At 39.9% G+C, this 25837-nt stretch overlaps 1 protein-coding gene across 1 annotated transcript in view; it reads left to right on the forward strand.

The window, feature by feature from the left end:
• Positions 1-668: 668 nt before the first annotated feature.
• gria3a (glutamate receptor, ionotropic, AMPA 3a) overlaps positions 669-25837 on the forward strand; it is a 106865-nt gene continuing 81696 nt past the window's right edge. The window contains exons 1-2 of the mRNA XM_034684141.1: positions 669-821; positions 21951-22190. Coding sequence (XP_034540032.1) covers positions 674-821; positions 21951-22190 — 388 coding nt within the window. The 5' untranslated portion in view covers positions 669-673. The remainder of the gene's footprint in view (positions 822-21950; positions 22191-25837) is intronic.

Here is a 25837-nt window from a genome sequence, read left to right on the forward strand (position 1 = left end):
CACAGTGAGTGAGAGCGACCCGCCGCATCTTGTGGATTTCTTTGCGCCTACAAGCCCGTGTACATGGTTTCCCCTGCTTCGCCTCTGTCACATCCACGCCAGGAGTTGATTTCACTTCTCGGAGAAAAATGTGGCATCGCACATAGCGACAGTGCTTATTTTTGTTGTATTTTTGGGAGGGACTCGCTGGCAGGGTTTCCAAATCAATCAACATAGGTAAGTTCAACGGGATACTCTGACTACATGTCTACACGTCTTTGTGAACAGTCGAAATAGGACACGTTTAAAGTCGCACTTGATTCGGTTTTTGTGTATAATTTCGTCACCAAGTTCACTTTGCGTAAAGACAGGAGGATTGTGGGATGCAGCTTGTCTTTGTAGGCGGTGTGTGCAAAAAATAGAGTTTGAAGCAAATGTTAAAACAAAGGCGAGTTTTAGAATCCGCAGTGCTTTTATTTTTAACATTTATTTCTTTACTTCCTTTACCAAATTTAAACGGACCCATAATGTGTCCGTTAATGCGTAATTTTACGTCACCGCCATCACTCTGTAGTTTACACAAGGAAATGTTTTATCACAGAGAGTGCCGTCTTAAATAAGTGTCATGTCTTGAAAAATAAAGATCAGTGAGCTGTTAAAATGTGACATGTTCTGTCCTGTAGGTGGACTGTTCATGCGCTCCACAGTGCAGGAGCACAGCGCCTTCAGATTCGCTGTCCAGCTGTACAACACCAACCAGAATGTGACGGAGAAACCCTTCCACCTCAATTATAATGTTGACAACCTGGAGTCCTCCAACAGTTTCTCTGTCACACACGCCTGTGAGTACTCACACTTTAGAAATTTAGGTTTTTCCTTGCATAAAACACCAGGATAACATCATGCTTTACACTATTTATTTGTAAAAAAAATAAATAAATTGTGATGCAGTTTTATATTTTACAACATTTTGAAGGAATTATGTAACATGTGTTCATGTATATGTATTCGGACATGTTTTACTCTGTTTAATTGGCCCGGCTAATCCAAAAATTGACACAGATGTTAAGGAGCTGAAATGGTGTTTGAATAAAAAGGTTGGGTATCACACAGACACCTGCCAAGAGTCTGTCCTCAAACACACTCTCCTCAGTCCTGCAATTCCCAAACTTCTCCAGCTGGATGATGGAGCACATGGCCTGTAATTGGCAAATGCTGTGACTTTAATTAAACTGAGTAATTCAGTAATTCCAGGGAAGCTGATGTGCAGCACTTAGATGACTGTACACTTGACAGGAGGATAACAAACAGTGCTTTTATCGTAGTGATTTCTGGCTGTACAGTGATAAAAGCCTTGCATGAGGTTGCATGTTGTGGCATGTGTTGTGGTGGTGGCTACTGGCGAAGATGGCTGTATTAAAGGGCTTGGTGATATGGCAGAAAATGTCAACATATATGAACTGGTCAATACTGCTGGTTTAAGAACATTCTAAGGCTAAAGAAACCAGAGGGGGCATTTTTTATACTTTGAAATACGGTCTGCTAAAGTTGCTTATCGGATGTTTAATGTGGTATTTGAAAATTAATAATTGAAACTGAAAAAACGCAAATAAAATATGTTGAGGGCTAAGAGCTGAGCTACTGCTAACTTTGGTTCAGTTTGTTATAAGGACCTTAGCATGCTAATGTTGGTATTCTTTTGCTGTTTTGCATTGACACGGTTTTTAAACGACTCATATTATTTGCAAGGTCTCCAATTCATGAAAAAGTAACAGACTAGAAAAAATTTAAAGAATTAAATATTCCTAATGAAAGCAGTTTTATTTCGTAAATCAGTGTGACTTCAGTACAGGAGCGATTAAGTGTGCTAACAAAACATTAGCGCAGCCAGTTTTTTGGATTTAGCTTGAATTTGTTCAGATTGTTTCCATCCATTATTTTTGGAGACTCTTTGCCATGATTGACTAAAGTAAACACATCCATAAGAAAACCTTGAATGAAAACTAAAAAAAAAAAGATTTTTTTTTTGATTAAAAGTCAGCCTTTATGTCGTTCTAAACATACACTGTGGGTGCCCTTAAGTTAAGGCTTTTATTTCCACCTTTGCTTTCTGGCTGTTGTAACTATTCTGCTTTGAAGGTAGTAAGTTGGTTGCTTTAATTCAAAGTTGTCCTTATTATCAACATACCTCTTACAGCTGTCCCCATAAAGAGATGGTTCTCTTACCCAGCCCTATTTACCAAGCATATTATTCCATCCAAATACTAACAAGATGTTTCTTAAATGTTGTTCATCGTATGAACCTGACGATTGAATATTTGAAACAAGCACGCAGCCACCCGTCTTGAGAAATGAAACAGATTTGCTAAAGTGCAAAGAACTGCAGTTCCTCGAAAATGAGTGTCTGCTTGTAGGCTGGCTACCAAAGTCCTGGAAGCCACATCTACACACCCTTTCAAAAAAGTCTATCTTCACAACAACAAAAAAGATGTGCACAGGCTGGTTACCAAAACCTGAACAGCTAGTTTCTCTATTCAGACACACTGTTTGGGGTGGTGAATTCATTAGTTTTGAAGATATTAAGGTACTAGGTTTGCATAATTAGGGGCATGGCGGACTTGACTGCCAGGCAGGCACACTAGGTGTTTGGCCCTCCTTGCTAGCTAGCGTGTCAGCAAAGAGGCTTAGATCACAGCCTCAACGCCACCCATCTTTTGCCTCTTGCTAGGTTAGTATTCTTTATTTCTTTATTCTTTATAGTCTTTATTTCTTTGTTCGGATTCCCCATGAGCTCTTCCACAAGTGGTCGCTAGTCTTTCCCTGGAGTCCCCACATAACAATAAAAAAATCAGTCATTTACAATTTACAATTCATTCAATCGTTACAGATATAATCAAATATTGCTGAACATGAAATAAGCCATAGAAACCCTGAGAAAAATATACTAAAAGACAAATAAAAATAATACAAAGAATACAGAAACAGTCAGAAGATCACACAGATAAATAATTGAGAAGTCTATCTCAAGCTTAAAAAAAATCTTTGATGACTTTTTTAAAAGAGATTTTGTTCTTGAGTTTTCTATTAGCGATGGGAAGCGTATTCAGGCATTAAAACCTCAATATAAAACAGTTTCGCATCAAGGAATTTGTCCTTGGGCTTGGTAAGGACAGGAGCTCTGAACTCACTTGAGTTTTTCAAGAGTGACCTGGCCAAACTAGGTGGCACAAACCTAGCACAGCAAGCTTTTCTTGAAAGAAGACCAAAAAGGTGGGTTGAATCAGCATTTCCAATATGGTGACCGCCATTGGTAGACTTCAAGAAACCAATGGACACTGAGACTACGTCCATGTTTTAAAGTCAAACATAATGCAGAAAAGTAGGGATTAGTCATCTCTGCATGTATTTTAGTTCAAACTGGCCAATTGATTGTCAGTCACGTTGATAATGATCTGAACCATCATATCATGTTATATCAGCAGCAGCACAGTGGTGTAAATTTGCCTGCCTACACTTTTGATGCATAAATAACCCACTGTATCAACTGTAACAGGCTGTAATCCATGTAGTCATCTGCACAAACATGATGGATCTGATAGGAAGGCCTGTGGAGTGTGAGATGGCTTCATAATTGGTCCACCAGTCTCTCCTCCTGCCATGTAGGGCACCAAGTTCTGTCTAGAGAATTAATTTGTTATCCGTCTTCCCACCGACTGCACTTCACACTTCATGCTTTGAGATCAGCTGCAGCTCTCCCAACTCTGTCAGCTGCAGCAGAGATGACTGTGTGACCTAATGAAGTGAGAAAAGGGTGAAAAAAAGAGAGATTGAACCACAATCACATCATATGCATTTGTAATAAACGCGCAAAATGATGTTTGGCTGGTGAAGTTGGGAGTTGTAGGGAGATGCAGGTTTGAATGCTAAAACCCTTATCTGACCCTGCTCATTGGACCACAGTGTTGCACTGTAAGGTTACACTGAAGCGCCTGTGGGGTCAGCATGCAGCTTAAGGGCACTTCCGCAGTCATTACTGCGTAAGAGTTAAATATTACATGCTTGGCTTGTCCACATCAGGGTTAAAGGCTCTCCTACCTCGGCCTGTTTTTCATTTCATTGAGCTCAAAAGGGAGCTATTATGTAAAAAAACTACTCAACCAGTTAAAACATTTTCTAGCGAGTGTCAATTAGCTGTTTTTCCTGCAGTCATCTTAAACCTATTGGTTTTCCTTCGGCCATAATTAGATAATTTGCTAATATGGATTTCAGCTCATATTGTGAGGGATTAATTCTGCAGCACAATGCTTCACATGCAATATTTCTGTATTGTCATTTTATTTTACCCTAAGGTTTTTATTGAGTAAAAAATGTGCCCCTTGCTACATGTGGAGTTTAAGAGTGAAGACAAAAGCAATCACCGTTTACATTTGCATCATCTACCCATTAATATTCAGACCATAGTGGGATTCACTTTGAGTAAAACCTGAATCCATTGTTTTTTGAGAGAAGCTTGATCTTTTTCTTCCTGAAGGATAAGAAGATAATCAGGAGGATTAATTTGAGTGAGATAATCTAATGCAAGCTTTGAAAAAAGGAACTCATTATGCAGACCGTTCAGGCCAGCTTGTGACTAAGGCTTGAAAATGCACCAAACTCCATGATTCTTATTTTAGCAGTCTGGGTTGCATAATGCCCTGCTCGCCTGGCAGGTGTTGATGTAGCAAATGAATGTGATGGTTATGATTTGACACATTTCTATTCTGGCAGGAGTACAGTTAGTCATTGCTGTGCTTTCCCACAGCTCACAGCGTTGGTTTTGATAATATTAGAAGTGTCAAGACTGAGACCTAAAATATTGATCTTTGGGATTGTCCACAAAACAGACCACCTTTTTGTGTGAAAAGACAGGAGTTACTTTCTGTGTAGAGCTCATTTGTTGCGTTTGTGTGCGGATTATGAATGGACTAAAGCAGGACAACAGTGCTGTCCTCCAGCTGGGTCAGTATATAATGATTGTTACAAATCCCTGATGGCAAATGACGGTGTTATTGGCAGTGAGGATCAATAGGTGGAAGGCTATAGTCCAGCAGTTGAGTGTGTGTGTGTGTGGCTCCAGTTTGTGCTCCAGTATGGAAAATCAATCCTCACCAAGCTTTCATTTTCTCTATCTCAGTCCCTCTTTACTAATATATGGCTGTTCTCCAACTCCACTTGGCTGCAGACACTGAATCTGCAGTTTGGTGCTTGCACTGCAAGTCTTAGAGTTGAGAAACAAACAAAGCAGCTAACGTGAACAGCCAGTGATACATTGGAGCAAACAATCTCTAGCTTTTGCAGCTTATTGAATTGATTCTGATGAAGAGAACTTCCCCGTGCTGCTGTGTTTATTACATATCACCAATTTGTGTCTGGCTGGAGTGGAGCTGCAGGATCAGGACATATTGATGTGACACCTTGCCCAGGCCAGGACAGATTGTGTGCATAAATGCAGAAATGGGAAGGTTACGTCCATTAAGACCGAGGTCAGGGCAGGAAGTGACAGCGGAGACGCAGCCGCTGGTCTGGCTGCACAATCAGCGGGGGAATTAAACCGAGTGCATGTGGGAGTGTTGGTTTTGGATATGGTGACAGGTCAGACAGCCGTAACAGATCACTTCATATCTTTATTTACAAAGCATTTACCCAGTTGTAATTTGCATGGATTTTCATGCTGTAACAAGCTTATAAATGACCTCCATGTTCTGAAGTTTTAGTTGTAGTTACAATAGATTCTCCCATCTGCGTTACAGCCATGTCTCAGAAAAAGGAAGCCTAAAAAGCTGAATCATGCATTTTTAAGCCTCCCCTTTTCCTCTTTCTTGTCTAATCCTTCCGAACGATGTCTCTGTTCAGACCAGATTTTTTCCAGGAAAGAACTTTAAAGTGAAATGACAGTCTATTTCTCCATAAAGCATTTATTATAGCCACCTATCCTCCCTCTGCTATGACTCAACAGTGTGATGCTGCTCAGACAGAGGCTAATGTTAGAGCACTTCAATGTGTAGGCAATGGACAGTCCCACTAATGCAGCATTTATGAAGCCAGATCGCCTCCTCCTCCCTCATCCTCCTCCTCCCTCTTTTTCTTCTTCTTTTTCTTCTTCTTCTTCTTCTTCTTCTTCTTCTTCTTCTTCTTCTTCTTCTTCTTCTTCTTCTTCTCTTCTTCTTCTTCTCTTTTCTTCTACTTCTACTTCTTCATCTTTGCATTATTAAGGCCCCAGTGACTGTATTGACTCAGAAGCTGTGTCCAAATAAGGACATTTTGGTACTTCCAGGGCTTTTATGCAAATTAAGCCTGTCAAAAACTATACTTGTAACATTAAAAGTGTGAGCTAAAGCTGTTGTATCCTGCAGTGCAAAACAAGTGGAGGCAGGGGAGAGAGCAGAGGCACAGAACTACACATTCAACGCAGATTTTGATGTGGAATTTTTTGTAATTCTCAATTTAAATTCTTCAAGAAGGTCTCCCTGTGACTCTTTGTACTCGATCAGATGCTCTGATGGTGTAGAATTAAATACATGAATTAATTAATAGTTGGCAATTTTGGTAAAAAAAAAAAAAAAAAAAAATGCTGAAAAAGAGAGAAAATAAAAGTTAGATGATAGATTGATAGTCTAAATCTGATTTGAGAAAATCTGATTTGGGCCAGATTTGAGAGTTCACACTGCCTCTAAAAAATCTGACCTGGTCACTTGACCCCCCAAAAAATCTGATTTGGGCCACTTTTGCCTGCAGTGTGAATATAGCCTTAGCTAGCCTTGCTCAATCCAAAGTATGACTTCCAGTACCTGAAAAACTCAAGCTGATGTGCCTTCAAATAGAGCTGTGTTTACTATGTTCATTAAACAAGTCCATATGAGTTTTTAAATCTCCTTTGAGGAGTTTTCAGCTGCTTGAAAAAATAGACTGAAATCAATACAGACGCCGTTATACAAGCTAAAAAAGAGAGAGCAGGGCATCAGCAAGATTGACTATTTCTGTAAAGTTATTTGTAGTGTTGAAGCCACTGGCAGGATTTAGGTGCCAGTTGTAGTTGTTGGCTGCATGCTGCCAATACAAGCCTTTTTCCCCCACAATTTTAATAGCAAAGATGTCCACTGAGTCATAGATTTGTCTGTGAAAATAAAATACAGTGAGTTAAAAACAACATAAAACATAAATAAGTAAAAACCTTGCCCAACTTGTGGGTCAGCAAAGATACAAGGTTCTGCTTTGTCCACAGGGGGTGCCAAAACAGCACAAAACAAAAGTTCCTTAGGGGAGCTTTAATCATCTTGTTTGTGGATGTTTGAGTTTCAGTCATGTTTTTTGTCAATAGTACAGATTATTTTAACCTTAAAATGTTTAAGACAATTGTTGATATGCCCACCAGCTTCATCGTCATGTCTTCTACTCTTTATTCCCTGCATAAAGTTAATCCCTGTCTTGTGAGTCATTTGCTGTCCATGTTTCTGTTGCTTAGTAGCAGTGTTCTCACGACTTTACTGTTTGATATCCTGGTATAATGTGTTCACAACTGCACTTGTCATAACAAGCAGACAGTTGCACTTTGGCTGAATTGAACTTAATTTATATTGTAAATGACAGGGAGGATGCAATTTATGATTTTTTCCATGATGGCATTTTTAGGTACAGAGGATGAAACTCACGTGTTGGAAAGAGTATACAGTAACTAATTTTCAATTCCAGCCAACAATTGTGCTTTTAAGCTTCCAGTAAAGACTTTTTTTTTAATTCACTCACTTTTGAGTTCTTGTTTTTAATAGGCTCCCTGTAGTTGCCTGGCAATCAGAAAAACAGAGTGTCAACTGTTAAGCTTCAGAGGTGCTGGTGGAAAGATTTTGTTTCATGTGAATAGAGCCAGATTTTCCAGGCTTTGTGCTAAACTGAGCTAAACGACTGTTGGTTGTATCTCCACATTTACCAAACAATTATGACATTGAATCAAGCATTTCCAAATGACACAACTAAACTATTAAAGAGGCGTATGGGTTTCAGGAAACAGGGAAATAAAGGCAATGAGATAAGAAAGAACGTTCTCATTAGCTGCTGTTTAAGCAGCTGGGTCATTAGAGCGTAGGAAAATATTGTAATACCTTAAAATAAGTGTCATTTTGGCAATGCTTTACATAATTCTCTTTTGGAGTTGCTGTAGCAAAAGCAAACATGCTGGACATATCAATAAACACCCTTTTATCAATATGCAACAACCTTGGAAGCATCATAACTCTGAGAATTCATTTACACTGACAAGTCATGCATGATGCATGAGCACCAGAGACGAGGTTGTCAAATTGTTTGGCCTGAGGGAGAGCATGCTGCATGATAGTTTCTATCTTAATCCACACTCTCTGGCCACACTGATAAATGCATTAACATAGAGGGATAATTATTTCAACCCCTTTTTATCCAGGTGTAGCAGAGTAAAGGAGCTCTCTGATAATGAGGGAAAAACATGTCCACTTTTGACTTTGAAGCTCCACTGCACATGCATACATTCAGTTATTAAACCCTTGTACATGGAATACAGGTTTGCCTCTTTGGGCTGGATATTTGGAAGGTTTCGTATGTTTTTGCCTCATTTGCAAGCTTTAAATGGATTCTCTCCATTCTGAACCCCTTGAACAGATGAGACACTTACCCAAAGCATGTCCTTTCATCACGGTGCAGTGATAAAAATATCTGAGTTACTGCTTCTGCACCCAGCATCCTGTCAGTTTGGATGACCTGCTCCAAGTTGACAAGTCCTCTTCCTCAGATTTGTCATGGCATTCTCATCAGGAATCATAACAGAAACATAAAAGCTTTCAAATTGTCTTGGGATTCATTTTATAATTTAACTAATGTCTCATTCCAGTTGCAGACGAAGCTGTTTTGTAACCGATCTGTTCACTGACATGCATACACGGTTTGACCCCGAGTTTAACAAGAGCTTTCAGGGTGTTTGCTGTGGGGCAAGACAACACTCATGGCCCATCATGCAGCATTAATGCGTTAGCTTTCTTTGAACAAGGTTGGACTGGTGCTCAGAAATAGCTATAACTGCAACAGAAGCTTTTAAATATCTAAAGACAGCATGTACTTAAACAGGCTTATATCTGTATGAAAGCTTCTTATTTCTTGTTTTTCACCCTGCATGGTTATAGTGCTGCAAAATGGTGGAATAGCATTGGATACGTTCGGGGGGGCACGCCACTGGAGATGTGCAGTTAGTCTTTCATCTTGTGCATCAGAATGTGCTTACATGTCAGCGCTGAAATGCAGCGACGGTGATCACTACTGACAAGCTACAGCAATGCTGCAGCAGTTTGTAACAGTGTAAGTCAACGTCCTTCAGTGATGCTGACTCTGAACACTCATTATTCACTAAACATTACCTGAGTGTATCATTAAAGACAACATGAGTGACATTAGACCCACATTATAAGGCTAAAAAAAATAACAAATGTGAGAAGGGAGAAGTGAATAATTAATAGGAGCTGTTTTCATATATTTTTTAAAGTTGCATGAGCCTCTGTGCTATTTTCTGAAAAGTTTCTTTTCGTTAGTTATTAGAGGTTAAAAAACGGGGTTTTACTACATGCAAACCATACAACGGGAAAAGGCAGAGCAACGCTGTCCATTTTATATACAGTCTATGGTCTGATGATGCAATCTACAGAACAGTAAAGAAAAACACTTTTCATACTCTTTTCACTGTAAATATTTGCAGTGAGTGATACATCTGCAATTTGCAGTCAGTACATTGCATTTTTGCTAGTTTTATTTTACTTCTGTGTCAAAAACAATGGATGTCGTAGAATCGGAGAGTCCTGCCTGATGAGCTAATATTCAACAGTATTAAGTATACATCTAATGCCTATCTGGTCAATTAGATGAAGAAAGTGTTTATTCTTCTGCATACATGATCCCAGGCTTTCAACTACGAGCTTTTTTAGAAGTCACAGATAACAGAAAGAGGACAGGGTTATAGGGAAATAATGACAACAGGAGAGACGCTGAAGTTGAGGAGCAATGAGACCCAGAGGAGAATGGTGTTGAGTGGGTGGTGTTAGCTAACCATATCTAACACTGTTTATGTCACAGGTTGTTAGTTTATAATAACAAAGTGAAGATACAGATGATATACAGAGGAGAAAAGAAAATATAACATGGATCTGTGTGTGGTATCTGTCATTATCATGCTTTGTAGCTTACTCAGTAAGAGGCTCAATCTCTCCTGTATTTCTATGTCCATTCCACCATATGATGCCTTAATTTAAACATACTGTATGTTTAATTTCAGAAAAATAACAGATTGAAGGATTTAAAAAATATTTTGAATGAAATTGAATATTTTAATAGAAATCAAAGAATTAGAATAATTAATGGAGTTAATTGAAACTACTTTGGCCACTGGGTCATTCAATTTTCCACTCTACTCCTACACATTTGCATTCATTTATATATATATATATATATATATATATATATATATATATATATATATATATATATATATCCATATCCGTATCCGTATCCGTATCCATATCCTACCCATGCAGGAAATGGTCACGGCCGGGAATCGAACCGGCAACCCCTGCAACGAGGACTGTAGCCTCTGTATGTGGGGCGCTTAGACCGCTAGGCCACCAGCGCCCAAATTTATGTATATTTGAATCTATTTTTAGTGTCTTTTCTAGCATTTTAACATCTTTTTAAATGGAGTACGTCACATTCTTCTGTCTCTGGTAAAAGTGGTCCTTGGATGGTGTTGTAGCAGTCTATGCAAAGCATGTGTAGGTGGAGTGTTAGCGGTGCTTTCACTGTGATGCAGTGAAATATTGAAGTGTATTCTTCCATACAAGAGTCCAATAGCCGCAGGCTCTGTCTGTATATCTGCTGATTTCCTTCTTGTTCATGTGTTTCAGCATGTGGGCTGAATCCAGTTGTATTTCTAAGATTAGGGCTAATCCAACCAGTGTTGCCCAGCTTTTTGCGAATAATGAGGATCTGCTGGGGGTAGCCCACTGGAAGCAAAATATGTTTGCTCTTACAAAGCGGTAATCTGCAGAGAGGAGGGAATTCCAGCCAACATGCAACCACAGAGCCTGAGGTGGAACAACCTACTCAGGCTCCAGTCCCTATGTGCCCTCTGCTGCCTCCATGGTTGGTCAACTGGGATGAATTGCAAAACAATGCAGGCTGTAATGCGGATAAAAAAAATGAAACACTTATATGTCATAACACAGAGATCATTGAAACCACGTGGCTTTTAGTCCGATTTTTATCAGGAAACAAACATTACCTGTGATTTTATGGTCACATTGAACTGGCAGGTCTTTACAAGCCTTTCAGTGGAGGGAGTTCAGCTTATTCAGCTCAAACCAGATGAGCTGCGTGCAGAGTCACTGTTCAAAGGCTCAGGCACAATTATAGAAAGTTACATAATCTATTTGGTAACTCCTTTCATTAGCCATTTTAGCTGTATGGCTCTATTAATAGCAACATCAGTCTCACTGTCATTTAGTTCAGGCTGAAATATCACAACAACCACAGGATGTACTGACTCCATGAATTGTTGTCCAGACATTCATGGTTTTCAGAGGATGAATCCTCTAAAAATACATCTTCTATGTTGGACTGAAGTATCTCTACAACTAGTGGATGGATGACATGAAAACTTGGCTGCATTTTCAGCTGCCTCAGCTGTAACAGGCCATTCTATGATGTCAAACTGTTGAGTTCATTTTTAATTTGCATTTTTTTTAATTTTTAGAATATTTTGCATTAACTACTTTTCGCCAACATTATGTCTTAATCGTGCATTTGAAGAAAAACAGTAATATATCCAGTTCTATTAAGTAAATAACTGAACTCAACTCAACTCAACTTTATTTATAGAGCACCTTTCATACATAAAAACATGCAGCCCAAAGTGCTTCACAGAATAACAGGGAGACAGAAAGCAACAGCAATGGTAAAATTAAAAAATGCAGGATTATAAATAAAATACTTAAAAATAAAATAAAATCAATACAGTAAAATTAATAAGATAAGTAATAGTGGAAGTAAAAGTTAAAAATAAGGTAGTGTTAACAAGATCAGATGAATACAAGAAATAAATCTATAAATAAATAATTTAATAAGATAAATATATGTTAAAGCAATGATTCAAATAATAATTGTTAAAATAAATAAAAAATTGTGAAAATAGTAAAACAAATAACAATAAAAAGAAATAATAACAATGCAGTCCAGGGCTAAAAATAAATTACTCCAGATTGAAAGCTAGATTAAAAAGGTAATTCTTAAGTTTACTTTTCAAAACACCCAGAATAAACGTTGTAGGGAGCTAGTTTGGCTCCCTCACTCACTCCAACAAGTGACCGACGAGGCCCAGCTTACTAAAGTTAGACATGGTGAGCCTTTAGGCTGAGCTCAGGGCAAACAAACCCATGCTACACACATTTGAAGATCTTGCAGAAATGTAGCAGAAGTCTTGTGTAAACAGACAATTGAGAGGCCCAACTCTGGTGTAACTGATGACTTGTGAAAACACAAAGACTTGTGTGTCTGCCATTTATCATTTTGTCTGCATTTACAAATTAGCCTACATGTTTTTAGGTATTTATGGGTGCGCATTTGTGGATCTTCGTACACATTTGAAGATCTGAATACACATTTCTGGATTTATTTACACATTTGCAAAATGTTTTTCAACACTATAAGCTCCCTAGTTTACATTATACCTGAGCATGTTAGCATGTTGGCGTTCAGCTAAAAGCACTGCTGTATCAAAGTATTGCCTCACAGATATTCTAGCCGTGCTGTTGACTTCCAGCTTTATGTTTAATGGTTTTTCATCTTTGTCATCGCATGAAGGAAATTTGAATACAGACCTTCTACCTCTTCGCATCTCTCTGCTGAGATATAGCCTATAATTAGAGTGAGCTTTATATATTTTCATGATGACTGTGCATTGACACATAAGCCTCAGGGCAGTAAATGGAAGAAAACATCATATTGCTTTTAAGTGTTTCTGCATTATGAGCTGTAAGAAAAGCACCTTTGATGTTTGATTTTTACCTCCCACAATCCAAAAACATGCACATCACAAAATAGAATATACTTTCTTATATTTTGCTTAATTTCTTGTGGACAATTCTACGTGTTTTTATAGATCTCTTCAGTGTCTTATTGCCTGCTGCCAGGTGCATGCTGGGAGTGCTGGAGCTCCTCATTGTTCCTCTGAGTACAAAAGAGCAAAGACTGAATTTTTGGAGGTGGATGTTTTTTGTAAGATTTATAAAATAAAAGTTAAACTGATGATTGCAACACAACCTTTACTTGGAATATGTTTGGAATTATCAATTTACTAGAATGCACCATTGTCCAGGTGTCAGATGCATCCAATCCTGAGATATTCCCACAATGCTCCTGTACATCCTGTCCAGCTGACACACTGAACAGCTGCTGGCAGGATGCAAAGATGGAGAGGCAACATACCTGGAATAACAAGGGAGGGATGTTGGCTGTGTGCTCTGACCCTGTAATTCATTCATTCAGATGATGGCACAGCTTAGCTGCCCAGCTCGTTTCATGAGGAAACACTGAATTTGCTCACTGTCTGTCAGTCGGCACATTTATAAGATTTGTTGCCATCCTCTGTCCAGCTTAGTAATGATGTCTTTAATGAAGATATGCTTTAAAACATTAGTGGAAAGAGATCCTCATTACTTTGAATTTTGGCTCTCTAGTAAATCACAGCACCTATTATATTTTATTTTATCCTAGTCTATTTCACTCTACATTTTCCATCCCTGTTGACCTAAGTGCAAACACGACATCAATATCACACGTTAGGCAGGTAAAAGGCACAAGTAGTAAATTGGCTTTAGTAAGGACAATCTGCGTTTGATGATGGGAAGATGGATCACCTTGATATACAGTTCATAGTTCTTCCCACAGCTGTAAATCATTCAGACAGAGGTTACACAACCCAACACATGACATCAGAGATTAATGGAGAGGGTGTAGCACATAAAACCTGATGTAAGAACCAGTGTGCAGCACTCACACTGAGTGTGGTCCATATCAGCTGCTTGATAAATACACTGAAGTTACATCAATCATTACAGTATAGCTCTAACATTGTGATTCATTTGTTGTAAGCGGCCAAGAGTCATTCACGCAAATGCAGACCCGAATGCAGACAGGTACCTTTAAGGAGACTTGAGCTTTAACTGCGTTGTGTCAGAATTTCCTGCGAACATGGGATTACTTACTGGTCTGCTTGAAGGCTTGTTAGCCTGCTAAGATACTATGTAAACGGTTGATCGTCTTAGCATCTCAATGTTCTCATCACCATGGTAAAATGTAGCTTTAGCATTTTGTTAAAGCTGCTGTTGGTAGGAACGGTGTCAAAACGTAACTTTTTTTCTGCTTGGTTTGAAGAAAAGGTCATAATGCCCATCAGTACTCATCGGTGAGACTATCACGAAATCTGTGTTTTCCAGTGCCTATGTATAAAGCAATGTTATTATTCCCCTCGTTCCTATTATGACGGACCAATCATGGTTGAGTGGCGGCCCCACTACATCGCCCTGATTAGATGGGAAGCCACTACTTCCTCATAGAACGCGCACAACAATCTTTTGTGGGCGGGGTTACGGGAGCAGAGAGGGGAGGGTTAGTGTTGACATCATAGACTGTGTAAAATATGGACGTAGGATCCGTGATGTCACCCATCTGTTTCTGAAGCGCTGTTTTGAGGCCAATCACTCGGCGGCAGCCATATTGCTGCCGTCGAGTGATTGTGACGGAAAGAGGCGGAGTTTGAGCCTCTTAGCCAACAGCTACAGTGTTCCTGCCTGTCAATCAAGTCAGCTGTGCCTCTCATTGGAAGACTCGTAATCTTGTATTAGACCGGAGGTTGCCGCTTGGTTGACATTCAAAATCTCTCTCTAAACTGATGTTTATATCATGACTACCAACAGCAGCTTTAAAGGACCTAAATAGATCCTCACAGAGCTGCTTAGATGGCTGTAGACTGTAGGCTAGTATCAAAACTGTACTCTCAAAACTGGAGACTCACTACATTTCCACTGCTTAGCATCAGTATGTTTGCCTCCACACTGTAAATGCTAGCTACAGCATTTAACTAAAACCGCCACAGAACATCCACACATAGCTGCTGGCATGGCTGAAGACACGCAATGCTGTAGAAACAAAGGAAGGAAAACACAATAAGCAAGCTGTTCAGGTGAGGTTTTTACTGTGTATGGTTTTTATTAAAGTAACTGCACTTTATCAAAGGCATATTAGCTTCAAGGACGCAAGCCTCAGCACTTTCTGTTCATGCCACAAAATATTTGCTTGATATTTTCTGTGGATTTAGTTTTAATTGACCCCACCAATTTTAATGTTTTTGTTTTTGTAGTACAGCATTTCTGTCTGTGCCGTGTCCTCTGCCTTCTTCCCCTACTAAAAATGTGACCCTGCACAAGACAGGTATTCCCATGTGGCTGAGACCACCATGCCCCCTCCCTTCTCCCTTAAGAAAACAAACTGAGGTCCTGCTGCTCTCTTCTCCTCTAGAGCCGCTGCAGGCACTTGTCTCAGACAGGGGTAGAAAAATATCTCCCCAGCAGGCATCAGCACACGAATAAACAGGTTATTTGTTATCAGCACAAAAAGTAAAGCAGTTTGTCCTCACTTTGTCGTGGTGCAGAAGCCAATCCAATTCCCTTCGGTCCAAGAAAGTTCACTCCCTCATCCCAGTGTGAGTCCACCTCTATCCTTTTTCTGCATTCTCACCTCCTGATGTGCATAAAGTTCAATTTTCAAGGACAGCAGCCTCCCCTCTATTCCCTCTCTCTTTAAGAATTCACTTTGCAGGCTCGGCTCGGCTTGGCTTGGCTCTGCATAGGCACTGCAGGTTCATCCCTACATCAGCGAGTTTCATGACTCTAACTAGATCCTTCAGCTGTCTGCAGGAGAGACCCTTAAAGCTGCAAAGCCCCAAGTTTTATGGAAGGAGTTAAGGCGGCGTTGGTGGTTTCAGAGCTGCTGCTGCAGCTACCTGTAAAGTTTGACGAGGTGTCGAGGAGAAGCAGAGAGGGAGGAAGAGGAGAAAGAAGCACTAATGGCAGGCAGATGTGGGTGTTTGTTGGGTGGTGGAGTAAATAAGATGTACAGGAGGCAAACAGGCACATTCTCCTGTCTGTGTTAGTATTCTAGACAAAAATGCTGAAAGACTGCAGTCCAAAAAAAAGAAAAAAAATCTCCACTTCCCTCTGCAATAAAGTAAATGATGCGTATCTTCATTGCTGACCACAATCAGGGGGATTTACTGCAGTGGCTAAATGTTTACTGCTTCATGAGCCCAAATATATGCTTTAATTAGTCCTTTCGGAGAACAGGCGGCCCATTTAACCTTGACAAACAAAAAAGCTAATGCTGCCATTTTGAGAATAGTACTGGATTATGCTGGATGAGCTGTGAAGTGTTAATTCAATGGCACCCTCCATTCTTCTTGGATAACATCAGTTAGATATTGTCTGTTGAAGGAGAAATGCATGAATCTGTAATTTGAGGAGGACCTGTGTCAGGTTGAATAATGTTATTCACTGCAAGGGATTCTGAATCCCAAACTGAAAGGAAGATCATCCGCTCTGACATCTTTCTATTTAGGAAGGGAAGATTTATTACGCTGTTTACCAAAAGCCAGTCAAGTCCTTGAATTTAAGCTGAAAGTTGTCCTTCAGATGTACAGAAACATTGCAGCAGCCCTTTGAAGACTTTTGATTTAAGTTTTATCTATTACAAGGGATGCCAAACAGGTGCTGTGGATGCTTAAATGTGACATATTATGCTCTTTTTCATCAAAATATATTGGCCTAAGAGGTCCCCAAAACATGTCTTTAAAGTTTATTGCTCAAAAAAACACTTGAATCTGAAATCTGAAATCAGATTTTGGCATGCCTGTAAACCCCTCTTTTTCAGCCTTGCTCAGAACAGGCTGTTTTCTGTGACTGTGCCTTGAAATGAGAATGAGCTCTCTGACCACGCCCCCTCGAGAAGTGGATGTGCCCTTGGCTGTCCAGCACGTTGATCTAATGTTTACATGTTGGCCGAATATACACGACTGCTCACAGACCCGCGTTACTTCAACCCTCTGAATTTGATCCAGAATCTGATCCTGACGGAGAGGCGCCTGCAGCAGGACCTTTCTGACATTTAATCACAGATTTAGTGTTTCTTGTTGTTTTATTTGTCAGTATGTCGACGTGTGTCTTGGTACACAGCTATGAACATGTAGCTATGTGGCTATGCTAACTAGCGCTAGCACTTTTCCATGAAAAATAAAAATCATCCACTAGATCTTCAAATCTGCAGACGTGGGGAGTAAAACCGACCTTTGTGTTTATTAAGACAGCCTACAACTAGAATGCCTCCCTCCTAAGCTCCTTGTTAGCACATGTGTGCAGGTAATGAAAAACGGAGGAGGGGTTGAGTTGTATTTTATACAGTATATGGGCTGAACAAGCTCCGAGCTCTGACTTCCGTTACAGACCGGAACATGTTGTGACGTACATTCACGAAAATTGTATCAGCTCGTTTCAGCACACATTTACAGAAAGGCGTAAAACTCAAAACAGGGGCAGAATGTTTTTTTTTCATTTTCCGGGGGTTTGTAGACATGCCAGGGACACATATTTCAGGTAGAGAACCATTAAAAAGTCGAATTAGCATATTATGTCATCTTTAGGTTGACTTTACTCAAAAACTGTTGGATGAAGCCTCAGAAAATGGAAGGATGGTGGAATAATAAAACGACTGAGATAAAGATGATTTAACCAAGCTAGGGTGAACAATGACTGAACAATTGTCTTAATGGAAAGCTGAACAAGAGAAACTTTCAAAAATATGCACCATTAAACTCCAACTATACACATGGAGAACGCACACAACTGTGAAATTATTTCACCGCCTTTTCAGGCACAAATGTGGATGTGTGGGTGTGTTTTTCTAGTTCATCTAAAGTGCATTTGTATGAAGTGCAACCCTCGTATTCAGAGCAATTTTCTCCAAGATTTGTTTCTGGAAATCCAGCCAAAGATTTGGTGACACTTTCTGATACGAACCTTACAAAACACAAGCTGAAGTACTGCACAAGATATGCAGGATGTATATTAAATTCCACTAACTAAAATAAGCCACCAGCTATTTATCTGCAAGAAAATATGTTTAATTTGAAAGTTATATCAGGGTGACATTTAATTGCTTGTGTTAGAAGTTTACTTTTAAAGGGTAGAGAGAGTACAAGGCATCTTGTGACTAAAGCGTGACTTGATGAAGTCTGCATTTTTATATAGAACCCTGTCACTCAGTTTGAAGGGACTCATTTTTTATAAAGTAATGATGAACTCAGAGTTTGCAAACTTTCTTTCAGTGTAAAAAAACTACAGAAGTCGTGACTAAAGTAACTTGTGGAGAGACAAATCAACAAGAACACAGACAGATGAGTCATGCTGCTTTTTGATTAGGCTTACTTCTGAGTTATAGTTGAAGGTACAGTGTGTAGAAATGGGAATATTAAGCCATATGTAGCAGTTAGATTCTAGACTGAAATGCTCCCTTACTCACTGGTGAAGAGACAGTGGCCTTCAACAACAAGAAGCTCCTGTGAGGCATAATGAGTGTGATCTTCTGAATCTGTCCCTTGTCTTTGGACCTGTTGAAGCATTGCTATCAGCCAGACGTTGGGGTGGAGGATACTGTTATCTGCCTCCTGCAAAAATCTCTCTCACCTGAAGAAGACTTCGAGCCCTGTGAGAATTCTTTTCATTTCTCCAGTGCTATCAACACCATACAGCCTGAGCTTCTGAGCACATAGGAGTGGACTCTCACCTTGCATCATGGCTGCTGGATTATTAAACTGACCAGACACAGTTTGTGAGGACTCAAGACTGTGTCTGACATACAGTAGATGTCTACAGGACTGGGGCCCCAGTGTTTTGTATCTCTTCCTTCTCACCCTCTGAATTAAGACTTCTCCCACCACAACAAAATGTCATCTGCAGAAGTTCTCTGACAACTACGCCATTGTTGGCTTCCTCACCAACGAGGACCAGAGGGAGTACAGAGAACTGAACCTGAAAGTTGTTGACTGGTGACAGCAAGATTACCACAAGACTAATACTGAAAAAAACAAGGAACTGATGGTAGATTTCAACGGACCCAGACCCACCCCTGCCACGCCGATGAGATTGTGGACCTGGGTGTTCACCTGAACAATAAACTGGACTGGACTGGAATGACTAACTCACTCTACAAGAAAGACCAGAGCAGACTCAATCTGCTGAGGAGACTGAGGTTCTTTGGTGTACAAGGACCACTCCTGGGGACCTTTATGACTATGTGGTGGCATCAACCATCCTCTATGGAGTGGTCTGCTGGAGCAGCAGCATCACAACTGATGAGAGGAACAGGATTGGTTTTAACAAATTGGTGAAGAAGGCTAGCTCTGCTCTGGGCTGCCTTCCTTACCCTGTAAAGGTGGTAGGAGACACGAGGATGATACAAGTATGGTTCTGCTGCTTTAATTTTGATCCAAACCAGACACAGAATCCAGCTGTTGGTGCAATACATCAAACTTATACTTAGCCCTTGTGTCGACGGAAGTTTTGGGTTACTCTTTCTCAGAGAGACTAGATTTTAACCCTGGGATTCTCAAAACAGAACCTCATTAAATCCAACGAGTTGGATAATGACAGGGTTAAACATTGATTGTGGGAGACTGAGCAGCTTCAGTGAACAGTCTAAATCTGCCTTGAGCTGAGGATCATAAAAGCACTGCAGCTTTCCTAGATTGACTCACATTTGCTTTAGTTAGAAGAACTGACATTCAGACAAGGGTCATATCTCTTAGTTGGTGCTATTTGATGTTATTAAAACCATTTATTATGTACAAATAAAATCAAATAGTGAACATCTTGTAAGACCAAGTGTCGATGCACAGAGCGTTTATGGCTGGAGCTCATTTCCACATCTACAGATGGCAGCACACAAGGCTTGTTATAAATCTTTTATACTGCAGCACAGCCCGCTGCCTGCACATTTGCATGCTCATGTTTCAGGGTATTTGTCCATAAAGAGCTGTGGCCAGAGCACTGATTCCCCCATTATTTCTAGTTGATTACCCGAGCAGTTGCATTTAGATCAAGGAGAAGTGAAGGGCACAGGGCAGCCGTGCATGGCCATAGGGAGCAGACATCCCACATGACACCCATTTATTCAGACAAACCACTGTTTCATTCTGAAGCTCAACGCCATCAAGGAATCACTCCATCATTTGTCAACTTTCATTTGAAAGCAAAGGCTGTCTTTGGTGTTGTTGAAGCTTATGACTGTGACGTGTTTATTCAGTTACATTAAGTCCAGATGAACTTTAACTGTTGAATAAACAAGGACTGAAAAATAGTCCAATACATACCACACCCAGGTGCAAATTTAGAATTTATCCCATAAAAGAAACATAAAGAATAATCAACAGAGGCATTATCCGCATCATAACTCCTACAGGTGGCATATGACTGGTTATCTGATTGGCCCCCCATCAACCTGAACTCTGAGTGTCTTCTGATCTGAGATTTATGTTTTAATCATTGTATGGGTTTGGTTCTAACAAGCTGTTTGAAGTTTGAAGGATTTCTGTGGGACACTTTTTTTTTCTGCTGATGCTGAGTTTTGTGACGCATCTTCCTTTACCGTTCTTTGAAACCTAAGCATCGATGATTTGTATGTAGCTGTTCTGTTGTTGTATTGTATCTGCTGTTGAATAAAACTGTATTTAGTTAACACTCCTGTTATGTTCGTTTCTCTGGAACAGCAATAATGTTCCTGGGTCAATTTGACCCGGGGCATATTCCATTATCCAAAAAATCCCAATACACATTTAAAAAAAAATCTAGTTCTTAACTCAATTACTAACCACTTAAATCAAGATTTAGTCCATTGGTGTTCTTTAATTCCCACAGATCATGGTTCAATGAGGATAATTCACTCGTTTTTCATTCAAATTAATATTAACACTTTTTTATTGTACATTGGAAAGCCCTAAATATAAATACAATAGTTTTACATGACATAGATTTTTGTTTATTTTATTTTACATTTTGAAATAATTTTTTTATGAAATGATGTTGATAGATTAACACGGCAAATCTTCTGTCACACGCTGCCCTGATTTTTATGCTGGCTGGTTTGGAAGGCATATATTGCCTAAAATAGACTTTTAAAAGGGTCAATTTGACCCACAACATAACAGGAGGGCTAAATAGATTATAAGAGACGGAGACAAAAACGGTAAATTAATGATGTACGTATGTTTTCTTTGTCTACATACAGTATATACCTTATTACCGAGGGTGTGTCCAGAGGGGTGGCCAGGGACAGTGTGGCCCCCTTTGCAATAAGTTGCCTGTGTTTTAAACACCTGTCAGTAGCTTTCTTTACATTCCAATGTAACCCATTTTCTTCTGTACTGGTTATATTGTGACTTAGAACATTCATCTTCGTGTAAAGTCCTTTGAGAGTAGAGCTTTGAAGATTTGAGGTAGCCACTCTTTTATGGTGCTTTAAAAAAAGGTATAAAACTACACAGTAGTATAACATCTGTATCATGCTTCATTGTGACAAGTTAACATAGATTTAATACACAAACAAGGTAATAAATGGGGCACATATGGATGTGTGCACACATACTTCATGCCACGCCTGCAGAAATTAGTACCCCAGTTGCCCCTCCTCCATCAAAAGAGTCAGGACATGCCCCTGTTTTTCAAGCATTTTGTCCTCTGCTCTAGCACTCCTCCTGACTGAAAAACAGCTGATCTGACTCTGCACTTGTCCCTGACCTGAATCTGCTCTCTGCCCTCTGTCACCAGTCTGCTCCCAGTTCTCCCGAGGAGTCTACGCCATCTTTGGCTTCTATGACAGGAAGTCCATGAACACGCTGACCTCCTTCTGCGGGGCGCTGCACACCTCCTTCATTACGCCCAGCTTCCCGATTGACGCTGACGTGCAGTTTGTCATCCAGATGAGGCCGGGGCTGCGGGGCGCTGTTCTCAGTCTGCTGGCCCATTACAAGTGGGAGAAGTTCGTCTACCTTTATGACACTGACAGAGGTAAGACACTCACACACATCTATGAAAACACTTGAAGCTTTTAGTAGGAGATAAATGAGTATTGCAGAAAATGTCAAGCTACAAAAAGTGTAAATGATCAGCCTTTAATATGTAAATCCCTTATCCCCAATTCTCATTTCAAAGGGCCCTGATGCATTTGAATCTATGCCAGTAATGATCCTAAATTGCTTCACTATGTGCCTGAATGTGGCTCACAGTGGCAGTCAATAGCTCGTAGCTTCAGAAGAACGACTCATTCACAGGTGCCGCTGATCTGACAGTGTACTACGACTTCAGCCATCTGAGCTTCTAATCCTCACCACCCTCTGATTATCTTTTAGTCTAATTGTATTATGTAAAGACAGAACACAACACGGTCTAACTTCTTCATTTGCTTCCTGGCCTCCTGCTCTCCTCATATAGGCCAGCTATTTACAGACTTGGGCCTTGTAGTCCTCTGAGGGTCAACATCTGGAGCAGATGCATTAAGAAAGAAAGAGTCTGAGGAGATGGAAACACAGGCTGTCCAGGAAAGATAAGCCATGTGATGTGCGTCCATTTGGGTCTTTTAGAATCGTGTTACTTGTGTTTCCAAGAGATTTTCTGGGTGCAGTCGCTGCTGTAAAATGTGCCAAATTGTTCAGAACTGTGTATTCCAAGTATTTTTAAACTGACATAGAGCATTTCTAGGACAAGTGCACTCCTCTTTCCACTTCCCCTGCCTCACTTTATATGTTTCCACTCCAGGTGGGTGTGTAAGCTGCTGCTCTCTCATATAACTGGTTCTCACAGAGCCAATTTGTGCATTTTGAAAATCCGCAAAAAAACTCTTTGGTAGCCCTTTCAACAAATATATGTATGACTGGCACAAAGTAAGAGCTTATTGAAAACCTGTGTTACAAACAACAGAACAGAATCTCTTTATTAGTTGTGCTATGAACGTTGGGAGCTTTGTTTGGCCTTTTTCAGGAGGCTCTTAAACTTGAGGTGGAACTTCAGTTTTTATTGGTCTGCAAAGAAAGTGAAAACCTAGAGAGCATCACATACTTTGATTGGTTGAGGGAGTGATTTACAATAATGGTTACTTTCATAGACAGGTACAACATTAGGATCTCCTGAAATTACTGTTTCGCAAATTTGAAAAAGTCTTTTATTTGAATTTTATGCCATCATCAAAATTCAGTCTAGTTTATACAGAGCTTACAAATTGATCATATTAATGTTTCTGAAAAACAATTTGATAGTTTGAGTGCATTTGGATTAATGCTCTCGTAAATGGAGCCGGAGCTTCTTGAGATTGATACCAGTAATAGTATCAGAGATGAGAATTAGCCGATCCTTCTGCAAGTGTGGTTACTTTTTCAGTTGAATAAGGATCTATGATTTGTTCTGCACAGATATGACTTTGCTTTACTCTTCTTCAATGACTCTTGTGTTGGAATTTGTGACATTTTCTCTCACTGCTCCTCCTCTACTTTGGTAATCCAATACAGAACGCTGCAGGACCTTCATTTGTCAGCAAAGCTGTCAATCATTCATCCTTTTAACATGATTTATTACACGGCTTTCTCACTGATCTTCCGGTTGTGTAAGAAGCTTGATTCTGATTGGTCAAAACCCCTTGACAGCGGTTATTAACATTCACTAACATGAACAACACCAGAGTCAAACTGATCACACGTCATGTCAAAACAATCCGTGGAAAAGAGTTCAGACACATTTAACAGGCAGTTAACTGTACATAAATCATTTTAAATCAATAAAATAATCTTTAATCAAAGTTTTTGACAACGTGTTTGTATTTTAAGTTAGTGGCCGGGTAATAAGCGGGATAATGTATGGTTAGCAGGTTGTTATGGGAAAAAGAACCCCTTCAGGGTGGTCAAGACCCTTCCACTTCACATCGGTGTCTTGTCTCACCCTGTCGGGATTCTTTTTCCCATAACAACCTGTTAACAATACATTATCCCTTATATAACTTATTAAAACTAAACTTCTCAGAAAAATGAACACTTGGACATTACTCAGCATGACATAAAGGATATCTAAAGAAGATTTATTCAATGTATATTATAATTTTATAGTTGGACCCATGTTCCATCTGATAACATGAAGGAGGCGGAGTCTATGACTTTTAAGTCTAATACTTGAGGACCTTGATACTGTAGCCAGTCAGTACGTGGAGCTCCACATATTTTGGCTTCACACTTTAATGGCACTTGTAGCATCCATTTCAATATACACTCTTCTAAAAAAAAGGGGAGGCCATGGGGGCTGTCTTCAGACACACCAGCTCGAGTCGAGTCAAGGACAGGGTTCAAAAGCCTTTAATTCATACAGGGCATAACGTGTTAAAATTTAGTGTACATAAAAAAGGAAATGCCAACCCCCACTGGGTCTTCATCAGGACACGGTGAAACAACAGAAATAACCCTTTCCTCGACTCAAGCTGGTGTGCCTGAAGACAGACCCCTTGGATTCCCCCTTTTTTCTAAAGAGTTTTTTCGCATTATTCTTCAAGAGCACCTAGCTTCTACCTGGAGTTTACCACATTACCTCCTGGAGCACACAGTAACTTTGTTTCTTTTTTGAGTGACCATTTTAATATACAGCCTGTGGTCAGCACTCATTGAGCCAGTATATTTTACTAGGGATGCACTGATCCGATCCTGGTATCGGATATCGGCTAGATTGGACTCAAAAAGCAAGATCGGATATCGGTGACAAGGGGCCGATATATAGTGCTGATCCAAAGGACAGACCTATTCATCTCGGTTCTATGCTTTTCTGTGTTTACAGCAGCCATGTGCGTCTCCTACGTCATCAGCGCCCGCCGGTCTGTGCATTTTGCCTGGGGGAGCATGATGGAGGATAACTACAGAGGCTCTTCAGTTTAGTTGCATGTCACGCTTCTTTAGCTAACAACTCCGCCGGAAACTTGCAGCATGTGCAGCGGTAATGTTGCGACAGATGGCAGTCACGCTGAAAAATATAATAGAAGCCCAAGGAGGAAGTTTACGTCAGCTGTAGCCTACTGCAAAGAAGGAAGAAACCTTCTATTAATGGATTCAAAGTGTGAAAAAACGGACAGGTTATTGGATTGAATTGTTCAGGATGCATGGAATTAAGGGATACCAGCCTCTGGTTTAGCACTTGGAACCCAGGTACAGTTCACCATCACGTCAGAAAAGCCTGAAGTTGCCAAAACATAATTCTATCCTCACATTAAGGAATAGAGATTGTTATATAAATACCAGGATCGGATCGGCTAGTATCGGTATCAGCAGATACCAAAGCCCAGGTATCGATATCGCTATCTGGACCTAAAAAGTAGGGTCGGTGCATCCATATTTTATACAATGAGAGGAAATGAAGGCGCCATCTATGTGTGATCCTGGCAAAATAAGGATACTGCTCTTAAAATAGCAATACTCACAAAACCAAACAAGACCATCAGTTACAGAATTATTAATTTCTATATAGTTATCATTAATACCTTTAGTCACTTCATGCTGCAGGAACAGCCTTTTTTATTTTCCACAGCAAAGATTAACAGTGAGCGATACATTAGACACACAATACTTGTACAACATGTACAGGACAAGAAGATAGTTCCTCACTTTCACTTTAAAAGCAACTTTATTCAG

The sequence above is a fragment of the Notolabrus celidotus genome, chromosome 5, assembly GCF_009762535.1.
Source record: "Notolabrus celidotus isolate fNotCel1 chromosome 5, fNotCel1.pri, whole genome shotgun sequence".
Lineage (NCBI taxonomy): Eukaryota > Metazoa > Chordata > Actinopteri > Labriformes > Labridae > Notolabrus > Notolabrus celidotus.